The sequence below is a fragment of the Onychostruthus taczanowskii genome, unplaced genomic scaffold (assembly GCF_017590055.1).
Source record: "Onychostruthus taczanowskii isolate IOZ18803 unplaced genomic scaffold, ASM1759005v1 scaffold924, whole genome shotgun sequence".
Classification (NCBI taxonomy): domain Eukaryota; kingdom Metazoa; phylum Chordata; class Aves; order Passeriformes; family Passeridae; genus Onychostruthus; species Onychostruthus taczanowskii.
The window spans coordinates 2617-13406 of record NW_024507258.1 but is presented as its reverse complement, the minus strand read 5'-3'; the positions used below and the strand labels follow the sequence as shown (position 1 = coordinate 13406).

The window sequence follows — 10790 nt, the reverse complement described above, 5'->3', positions numbered from 1 at the left end:
TGGGGTTACCTGGGGATCACCTGGGGGTCACCTGAGCTTACCTGGTGTCACCTGAGGGTTGTCTGGGGTCACCTGGGGGGTACCTGAGGACACCTGAGGTTACCTGGTGGTCACCTGGGGGGGTCACCTGCGCGTTCCCTGTCCCAGACTCGCTGCTGTTCTCGGAGATGCTGCTGCACCTCTGGGCACACCTGGGGGTACCTGGGGTTACCTGAGGGTTACCTGGGGGTTACCTGGGGGGCACCTGAGGTCACCTGGGCACACCTGAGGGGCACCTGAGGATACCTGGTGGTTACCTGGGGGTCATTCAGGGTCTCTTGGGGGTCACCTGGAGTTACCTGGGGGTCACCTGAGGGTTACGTGGGCACACCTGGGGTCACCTGAGGATACCTGGGGGTACCTGAGGACACCTGGGGGTCACCTGGGGGGTCACCTGCCCGTTCCCTGTCCCAGACTACCTGCTGTTCTCGGAGATGCTGCTGCAGCGCCCCCTGAGCCGCCACTCTCACCTGCTGAACCCCCCCGGCGCTCACCTGGACTCACCTGTCACTCACGTGGACTCACCTGGAGCCCACCTGGACCCACCCGGAGCCCACCTGGACCCACCCGGAGCTCACCTGGACCCCCCCGGCGCTCACCTGCGCGGCGGCGCCGAGGGGCAGCTGAGCGCGGCGGAGCGGGGCTACATGCAGAGCATGGCGGCGCGGCGCTTCCCGCAGGTGCTGCAGGTGCTGCGCGCGCCGCCCCCCCCCATGCTGCTGGTGTTCCGCAACATCAACACCGTGCTCAGGTGTGCTCAGGTGTGTCTCTGAGTGTGCTCAGGTGTGCTCAGGTGTGTCTCTGAGTGTGCTCAGGTGTGCTCAGGTGTGTCTCTGAGTGTGCTCAGGTGTGCTCAGGTGTGTCTCTGAGTGTGCTCAGGTGTGCTCAGGTGTGTCTCTGAGTGTGCTCAGGTGTGCTCAGGTGTGTCTCTGAGTGTGCTCAGGTGTGCTCAGGTGTGTCTCTGAGTGTGCTCAGGTGTGCTCAGGTGTGTCTCTGAGTGTGCTCAGGTGTGCTCAGGTGTGTCTCTGAGTGTGCTCAGGTGTGCTCAGGTGTGTCTCTGAGTGTGCTCAGGTGTGCTCAGGTGTGTCTCTGAGTGTGCTCAGGTGTGCTCAGGTGTGTCTCTGAGTGTGCTCAGGTGTGCTCAGGTGTGTCTCTGAGTGTGCTCAGGTGTGCTCAGGTGTGTCTCTGAGTGTGCTCAGGTGTGCTCAGGTGTGTCTCTGAGTGTGCTCAGGTGTGCTCAGGTGTGTCTCTGAGTGTGCTCAGGTGTGCTCAGGTGTGTCTCTGAGTGTGCTCAGGTGTGCTCAGGTGTGTCTCTGAGTGTGCTCAGGTGTGCTCAGGTGTGTCTCTGAGTGTGCTCAGGTGTGCTCAGGTGTGTCTCTGAGTGTGCTCAGGTGTGCTCAGGTGTGTCTCTGAGTGTGCTCAGGTGTGCTCAGGTGTGTCTCTGAGTGTGCTCAGGTGTGCTCAGGTGTGTCTCTGAGTGTGCTCAGGTGTGCTCAGGTGTGTCTCTGAGTGTGCTCAGGTGTGCTCAGGTGTGTCTCTGAGTGTGCTCAGGTGTGCTCAGGTGTGTCTCTGAGTGTGCTCAGGTGTGCTCAGGTGTGTCTCTGAGTGTGCTCAGGTGTGCTCAGGTGTGTCTCTGAGTGTGCTCAGGTGTGCTCAGGTGTGTCTCTGAGTGTGCTCAGGTGTGCTCAGGTGTGTCTCTGAGTGTGCTCAGGTGTGCTCAGGTGTGTCTCTGAGTGTGCTCAGGTGTGCTCAGGTGTGTCTCTGAGTGTGCTCAGGTGTGCTCAGGTGTGTCTCTGAGTGTGCTCAGGTGTGCTCAGGTGTGTCTCTGAGTGTGCTCAGGTGTGCTCAGGTGTGTCTCTGAGTGTGCTCAGGTGTGCTCAGGTGTGTCTCTGAGTGTGCTCAGGTGTGCTCAGGTGTGTCTCTGAGTGTGCTCAGGTGTGCTCAGGTGTGTCTCTGAGTGTGCTCAGGTGTGCTCAGGTGTGTCTCTGAGTGTGCTCAGGTGTGCTCAGGTGTGTCTCTGAGTGTGCTCAGGTGTGCTCAGGTGTGTCTCTGAGTGTGCTCAGGTGTGCTCAGGTGTGTCTCTGAGTGTGCTCAGGTGTGCTCAGGTGTGTCTCTGAGTGTGCTCAGGTGTGCTCAGGTGTGTCTCTGAGTGTGCTCAGGTGTGCTCAGGTGTGTCTCTGAGTGTGCTCAGGTGTGCTCAGGTGTGTCTCTGAGTGTGCTCAGGTGTGCCCAGGTGTGTCTGTGAGTGTGCCCAGGTGTGCCCAGGTGTGCTCAGGTGTGTCTCTGAGTGTGCTCAGGTGTGCTCAGGTGTGTCTCTGAGTGTGCTCAGGTGTGCCCAGGTGTGTCTGTGAGTGTGCCCAGGTGTGCCCAGGTGTGTCTGTGAGTGTGCCCAGGTGTGTCTGTGAGTGGTGTCTGTGTGTGACAGGTGTGACAGGTGTGACAGGTGTGCTCAGGTGTGCCCAGGTGTGCCCAGGTGAGCGCTGCTGGTGTTCCGCAACATCAACACCGTCCGCAGCGTGCACGCCGCGCTGGGCGCGCCCGCGGACAGGTACGGCATCATGGCCCGCAGGTGAGGGACAGGTGTGCTCAGGTGTGTCTGTGTGTGACAGGTGTGACAGGTGTGACAGGTGTGCTCAGGTGTGCCCAGGGGTGCCGCTGCTGGTGTTCCGCAACATCAACACCGTCCGCAGCGTGCACGCCGCGCTGGGCGCGCCCGCGGACAGGTACGGCATCATGGCCCGCAGGTGAGGGACGGGTGTGCTGTCCCCGCCCCCCGGTGGGTGTGACCCCCAGGTGGGTGTGACCCCCAGGTGTGGGTGTGACCCCCACGTGACCCCCTGTCCCCTCCCCCAGGTGGGAGTGGCTCCGCTTCCGGCTGGCGGCGGCGGCGCTGCGGCTGCTGAGCCGCTGGGGGGCGCTGCCGCTCGGGGAGCACCTGCAGCAGCAGCTGCGCGCCTAGGGGGCGCCACCCCCCCGCGGAAACACCCGAAATGCCCCCAAATCCGGCTGGGAACACCCGAAATGCCCCAACATCCTGCTGGGAACACCCGAAATACCCCGAAATCCGGCTGGAACCACCCCGAAATCCGGCTGGGAACACCCGAAATCCGGGTGGGACACAGAAAATACCCCCAAATCTGGCTGGGAACAGATCCGGCTGGGAACACCCCAAAATCCATCTGGGAACACCCGAAATCCGGCTGGGACACAGAAAATGCCCCCAAATCCGGCTGGGAACACCCGAAATACCCCCAAATCCAGGTGGGAACACCCAAAATACCCCCAAATCCGGCTGGGAACACCCTGAGATCCGGCTGGGACACAGAAAAGACCCCCAAATCCGGCTGGGAACAGCCCAAAATACCCCCAAATCCGGGTCAGAACACCCTAAAATCCGGGACAGAAGAGCCGAAATACCCCGAAATCTGGCTGGGAACACCTGAACATACCCCAAAAAGCGGCTTGGAACACCCAAAAATACCCCAAAATCCGGCTCAGAACAGCTGAAATACCCCAAAATCTGGGTTGGAACACCAGAATACCCCAAAATTCATCTGGGAACACCCGAAATACGCCAAAATCCGGCTGAGAACACCCCAAAATCCGGGTCGGAACAGCCGAAATACCCCAAAATCCAGCCCGGAACACCGAAAATACACCGAAAACCGGCTTGAAACAGTCAAAATACCCAAAAACCCGGTTGGGTACACCCGAAATATCCCAAAAACCGGCTGGGAACACCTGAGATCTGAAAAACAACCAGAAAGACCTGAAACCACAAAAAAACACCCCAAAAATGGCCTTGAACACCTGAAACAGGCTGGGAACACCCGAAATACCAAAAAAAAAATCAGGTGGGAACACCTAAAATGCCTCAAGAATTGGCTGGAAACACCTGAAAATACCCCAAAAATCGGTTGGAAACACCTGAAAACACCTGAAAAACAACCAGAACGACCTGAAACCACCCAAAAATACCCAAAAAATCAGCTGGGAACACCCCAAAATACCCCAAAACCGACCATGAACACCCAAAAATACCCAAAAAATCAGCTGGGAACAGCCGAAATACCCCCAAAACTGGTTGGGAACACCTGAAAATTATAAACAACAGGAAATATCCAAACTCACCAAAAAATACCCCAAAACACCCCAGAACTTGTCTGGACACACCTGAGAACACCTGAAAAACAACCAGAAACAGCCAAAGCTACCTGAAAACACCCAAAAAACCAGCCAGAAACACCTGAAAATACCCCAAAAACCGGCTTGAAACACCTGAGAACATCTGAAAAACAACTAGAAACACCCAAAAATACCTCAAAAATCGCCCAGAAACACCTGAAAACACCCAAAAAATCAGCTGGAAACAGGAAAATTGCTGGAGAGCATCGGTGAAACACCTGGAAAACAGCTGGAAACAGCCAAAATACCCTAAAATACCCCAAAACTCAGCTGGAAACAGGCCGAGAAACCCCTGAAAAACAGCTGGAAACGCCCAAAAACACCCCAAGAAACAGCTGGAAACACAAAGACCAAATCATCTTAAAAACAGCAAAAATCGCCTGGGAAACACCTGGAAAACAGCTGGAAACACCCAAAATGGCCAAAAATACCCCCAAACCAGCCAGAAAGAGGAAAAAACACCTGGAAATACCTGAAAAACAACAAGAAACAGCCAGAAACACCCAAAATTCCCACAAAACAGCTGGAAATGCTAAAAATTACTTGAAAAACAGCTGGAAACACCCAGAAAAGGAAAAAATTACCCCCAAAACAGCCAGAAACACCCAAATTTCCCCAAAACAGCTGGAAATGCTAAAAATTACTTGAAAAACAGCTGGAAACACCCAAAATAACCCAAAAAATACCCCCAAACCAGCCAGAAACAGTGAAAAACACCCGGAAACGCCTGAAAAACAGCTGGAAACACCCAGAAGTACCCCAAAACAACTGAAATTCAGCCAAAAAACACCAGAAAAACCATCCGAAACCCCCCCAAAAATGTCTGAAAAAACAGAAAACGCCCAAAAACCGCAGGATATACCCCAAAAAAATTCCCAAAACAGGGTGAAAGCCACTCGGAAACACCCAAAAAAACACCTGGAGAAGAGAAAAAATACCCCCGAAAAAACCCCAAAAATTTGGGGAAACGACCGAAACTCATCAGAAAATTAAAAATGGAACACCCCAAAATACCCCAAAACCGACCATGAACACCCAAAAATACCCAAAAAATCAGCTGGGAACACCCCAAAATACCCCAAAACCGACCATGAACACCCAAAAATACCCAAAAAATCAGCTGGGAACACCCCAAAATACCCCAAAACCGACCATGAACACCCAAAAATACCCAAAAAATCAGCTGGGAACACCCCAAAATACCCCAAAACCGACCATGAACACCCAAAAATACCCAAAAAATCAGCTGGGAACACCCCAAAATACCCCAAAACCGACCATGAACACCCAAAAATACCCAAAAAATCAGCTGGGAACACCCCAAAATACCCCAAAACCGACCATGAACACCCAAAAATACCCAAAAAATCAGCTGGGAACACCCCAAAATACCCCAAAACCGACCATGAACACCCAAAAATACCCAAAAAATCAGCTGGGAACACCCCAAAATACCCCAAAACCGACCATGAACACCCAAAAATACCCAAAAAATCAGCTGGGAACAGCCGAAATACCCCCAAAACTGGTTGGGAACACCTGAAAATTATAAACAACAGGAAATATCCAAACTCACCAAAAAATACCCCAAAACACCCCAGAACTTGTCTGGACACACCTGAGAACACCTGAAAAACAACCAGAAACAGCCAAAGCTACCTGAAAACACCCAAAAAACCAGCCAGAAACACCTGAAAATACCCCAAAAACCGGCTTGAAACACCTGAGAACATCTGAAAAACAACTAGAACCACCCAAAAATACCTCAAAAATCGGCCAGAAACACCTGAAAACACCCAAAAAATCAGCTGGAAACAGGAAAATTGCTGGAGAGCATCGGTGAAACACCTGGAAAACAGCTGGAAACAGCCAAAATACCCTAAAATACCCCAAAACTCAGCTGGAAACAGGCCGAGAAACCCCTGAAAAACAGCTGGAAACGCCCAAAAACACCCCAAGAAACAGCTGGAAACACAAAGACCAAATCATCTTAAAAACAGCAAAAATCGCCTGGGAAACACCTGGAAAACAGCTGGAAACACCCAAAATGGCCAAAAATACCCCCAAACCAGCCAGAAAGAGGAAAAAACACCTGGAAATACCTGAAAAACAACAAAAAACAGCCAGAAACACCCAAATTTACCCAAAACAGCTGTAAATGCTAAAAATTACTTGAGAAACAGCTGGAAACACCCAAAATGGCCAAGCCTGAAAAACAGCTGGAAACACCCAGAAAAGGAAAAAATTACCCCCAAACCAGCCAGAAACAGTGGGAAATGCTAAAAATCACCTGAAAAACAGCTGGAAACACCCAGAAAAGGAAAAAATTACCCCCAAACCAGCCAGAAACAGTGAAAAACACCCGGAAATGCCTGAAAAACAGCTGGAAACACCCAGAAGTACCCCAAAACGACTGAAATTCAGCCAAAAACACCAGAAAAACCATCCGAAAACCCCCCAAAAATATCTGAAAAAACAGAAAACGCCCAAAACCGCAGGAAAATACTCCCAAAAAATTCCCGAAACGGGGTGAAAGCCACTCGGAAACACCTAAAAAAACACCTGGAGAAGAGAAAAATACCCCCAAAAATACCCGAAAAAACCCCAAAAATTTGAGGGAACCAGCCAGAAACAGTGAAAAACACCCGGAAACGCCTGAAAAACAGCTGGAAACACCCAGAAGTACCCCAAAACAACTGAAATTCAGCCAAAAAACACCAGAAAAACCATCCGAAACCCCCCCAAAAATGTCTGAAAAAACAGAAAACGCCCAAAAACCGCAGGATATACCCCAAAAAAATTCCCAAAACAGGGTGAAAGCCACTCGGAAACACCCAAAAAAACACCTGGAGAAGAGAAAAAATACCCCCGAAAAAACCCCAAAAATTTGGGGAAACGACCGAAACTCATCAGAAAATTAAAAATAAAAAAACCCACCTGAAACCCACCCAAAAATCTCCCCCAAAATACCAAAAATCCCAAAACCCCCTCCCCAAAATTCACTGTGAACGCCCCAAAGCCACTGTGAACCCCAAAATCCCTCCAGATTACCCCAAATTTTTCCCAAAATTCCCCCCAAATTTGCCCTGAATTACCCCAAAATTACCCCAAATTTCCTCCATAATCCCCCCCAAAAATGGCCCTGAATTACCCCAAAATTTCCCCAAATTGCCCCAAATTTACCCCCAAAATTGGCACTGAATTACCCCAAAATCCCCCCAAATTTCCCCCAAAACCACCCCTGAATTCCCCCAAAATTTCTCCAATTTCCCCCCAAATCCCCCCAAAATCTTCCCCAAAATCTCCCCCGAATTTGTCCTGAATTGCCCCAAAATCCCCCAAATAAACCCCAAAACCAGATGTGAGAATCGCGTTTTATTACAAACGGGAATTTTGGGGCTTTTGTGGGAATTTTTTGGGATTTTGGGAAATTTTTTTGGGAGGGGAATCTTAAAAAAATTTTGGGGGATTTTTAGGAAATTTTTTGGGGGTTTTTTTTAGGATTTTTTGGGGTTTTAGGTGATTTTTTGGGTTTTTTAGGGAAAATTTTTTTTGTTGCTGTTTTTTTTAATTTTGGGGGGAATTTGGGGGATTTTGGGTCCCTCAGAAGTGGGCGGTGACTCGGTCGATCTCCAGGAGGTCGTCCAGGATCTGTGGGGGAGGGGAGAGAGGTCAGGGGCGCACCTGGCCCGGAACTCACCTGGCCAAACCTCACCTGGCCCGGAACTCACCTGGCCAAACCTCACCTGTCCTGAGCCTCACCTGTTCCGAGTCTCACCTGTTTGAACCTCACCTGGCCAAACCGTGGGACAGGTGAGGGACAGGTGAGGGATGGGTGGTACAGGTGAGAGGGGAGAGACAGGTGAGACAGGTGAGGGACGGGTGAGACAGGTGAGACAGGTGAGAGATGGGACAGGTGAGGAGCAGAAGAACAGGTGAGATGGGACAGGCGAGACAGGTGAGACAGGTGAGCAACGGGTGGGACAGGTGAGGGACAGGGGAGACAGGTGGGACGGGTGTGAGATGGGACAGGTGAGGTGCAGAAGAACAGGTGAGATGGGACAGGTGAGAAGTCAAAGACAGGTGAGACAGGTGAGCAACAGGTGGGACAGGTGAGACAGGTGAGGAACGGGTGGGACACGTGAGAGGTGAAAGATGGGAGACAGGTGAGCGATGGGTGAGGAACGGGTGGGACACGTGAGGGATGGGTGAGGGACGGGTGGGACAGGTGAGGGACGGGTGAGGGACGGGTGGGACAGGTGAGAGGTGAAAGGTGAGACAGGTGAGGGATGGGTGAGGGATGGGTGGGACACGTGAGGGATGGGTGAGACAGGTGAGAGGTGAAAGGTGAGACAGGTGAGGGAAGGGTGAGGGACAGAAGAACAGGTGAGAAGGGAGAGGTGTGACTGGTGAGACAGGTAAAGGACAGGTGAGGGACAGGGGATAGGTGAGACAAGGAAAACGTGTGAGATGAGACAGGGGTGGGACAGGTGAGACAGGTGTGAGATGGGACAGGGGTGGGACAGGTGAGGGGCAGGGGGACAGGTAAGTGACAGGTGAGACAGGTGAGAGGACAGATGTCGGACAGGTAAGAGATGAATGAAGGACAGGTGAGGGACAGATAACAGGTGAGACAAGTGAGGGACAGGTAAGACAGGTGTGAGATGGGACAGGTGAGGGACAGGTGTGGGACAGGTCTGGGACAGGTGAGGGACAGGTGTGGGTAATTTCACCTGGCCCAAGTCTCACCTGTTTGAACCTCACCTGTTCAGTCCTCACCTGGCCAATCCTCACCTGTCCCGAATCTCACCTGTCCAATCCTCACCTGGTCAAAACCTCACCTGTTCAATCCTCACCTGACCTGAGCCTCAACTGTACTATCTTCACCTGTCCTGAGCCTCACCTGTCCTGAACTTCACCTGTTTGAAGCTCAGCTGTCCAGAATTTCACCTGTCCAATCCTCACCTGGCCTGAACCTCACCTGTCCAATCCTCACCTGTTCCGAGTGTCACCTGTCCGATCCTCACCTGTCCTCCCACTTGTTCAATCCTCAGCTGTCCAATCCCCACCTGTCCTGAGCCTCACCTGTCCTGAACTTCACCTGTTTGAACCTCAGCTGTCCAATCCTCACCTGTTCTGAGTCTCACCTGTCCAATCCTCACCTGTCCTCTCACCTGTCCAATCCTCACCTAGTCAAACCTCACCTGTCCAATCCTCACCTGGTCAAACCTCACCTGTCCAATCCTCACCTGGTCAAACCTCACCTGTCCTGAGCCTCACCTGTCCTCTCACCTGTTTGAACCTCACCTGTCCAATCCCCACCTGTCCCGAGTCTCACCTGTTTGAACCTCACCCGTTCAGTCCTCACTTGTTCAACCCTCACCTGGCCAAACATCACCTGTCCAGAATTTCACCTGGCCCAAGTCTCACCTGGCCAAACCTCACCTGTCCAATCCTCCCCTGTCCTGAGCCTCACCTGTCCTCTCACCTGTCCAAACCTCACCTGGCCCGAGTCTCACCTGTTTGAACCCCACCCGTTCAGTCCTCACTTGTTCAATCCTCACCTGTCCAATCCTCACCTGTTCTGAGTCTCACCTGTTCAGTCCTCACTTGTTCAATCCTCACCTGTCCAAACCTCACCTGTCTCGAGTCTCACCTGGTCAAACCTCACCTGTCCAATCCTCACCTGTTCCGAGTGTCACCTGTCCGATCCTCACCTGTCCTCTCACCTGTCCAATCCCCACCTGTCCTGAGCCTCACCTGGCCTGAACTTCACCTGTTTAAACCTCACCTGTCCAATCCTCACCTTACCGTGCAGTAACCTCTCCGGACCAATCCTCCCCTGATCCGAGTCTCACCTGTCCAATCCTCACCTGTCCAGAATTTCACCTGTTCAATCCTCACCTATCCAATCCTCACCTGTCCTGACCCTCACCTGTCCAAATCCTCACCTGTCCAATCCTCACCTGTCCCGAGTCTCACCTGTTCAATCCTCACCTGTACCGAGCCTCACCTGTCCTGAACTTCACCTGTTTGAACCTCACCTGTCCAGAATTTCACCTGGCCCAAAGCTCACCTGGCTCAAACCTCACCTGTCTCAAACCTCACCTGTCCCACACCTGCCCAGCCCCACAGGTGTCCCACAGGTGTGACTCACGATGTCGGGGGTGGTGCCGATCTTCTTGGCCAGCTCTCCGCGCTCCATGGCGCTCAGGTACAGGAACCTGCCCAGCAGCCCCACACCTGCCCAGCCCCACACCTGTGTGCCCCACACCTGCCCGGCCCCACACCTGCCCAGGTGTGACTCACGATGTCGGGGGTGGTGCCGATCTTCTTGGCCAGCTCTCCGCGCTCCATGGCGCTCAGGTACAGGAACCTGCCCAGCAGCCCCACCCCTGCCCAGCCCCACACCTGTGTGCCCCACACCTGCCCGGCCCCACACCTGCCCAGGTGTGACTCACGATGTCGGGGGTGGTGCCGATCTTCTTGGCCAGCTCTCCGCGCTCCATGGTGCTCAGGTACAGGAACCTGCCCAGCAGCCCCACACCTGCCCAGCCCCACACCTG

The 10790-nt window shown here is 53.0% G+C and overlaps 1 protein-coding gene and 1 long non-coding RNA gene across 2 annotated transcripts; one reads left to right on the top strand and one right to left on the bottom strand.

Moving 5' to 3' along the window:
- The first annotated feature begins 454 nt into the window (after positions 1–454).
- LOC121347788 (uncharacterized aarF domain-containing protein kinase 5-like) lies at positions 455–2624 on the top strand. The gene is made up of 2 exons (XM_041426675.1): positions 455–773; positions 2538–2624. The coding sequence occupies exons 1-2, from the start codon at positions 474–476 to the stop codon at positions 2610–2612; spliced, it is 375 nt and encodes a 124-aa protein (XP_041282609.1). The 5' UTR covers positions 455–473; the 3' UTR covers positions 2613–2624.
- Positions 2625–7584: 4960 nt separating this feature from the next.
- LOC121347787 lies at positions 7585–10630 on the bottom strand. The gene is made up of 2 exons (XR_005954278.1): positions 10382–10630; positions 7585–7875 (listed from the first exon to the last, which is right to left on the bottom strand). It is a non-coding gene; the product is annotated as an uncharacterized LOC121347787 (long non-coding RNA).
- Between the last annotated feature and the right edge of the window lie 160 nt (positions 10631–10790).

Coding starts and splice junctions, on each gene's coding strand:
- LOC121347788 (XM_041426675.1), top strand. CDS start 474: ATGCTGCTGCAGCGCCCCCTGAGCCGCCACTCTCACCTGCTGAACCCC. Junction 774..2,537: donor TGCTGCTGGTGTTCCGCAAC/ATCAACACCGTG, acceptor GTGTTCCGCAAC/ATCAACACCGTCCGCAGCGT.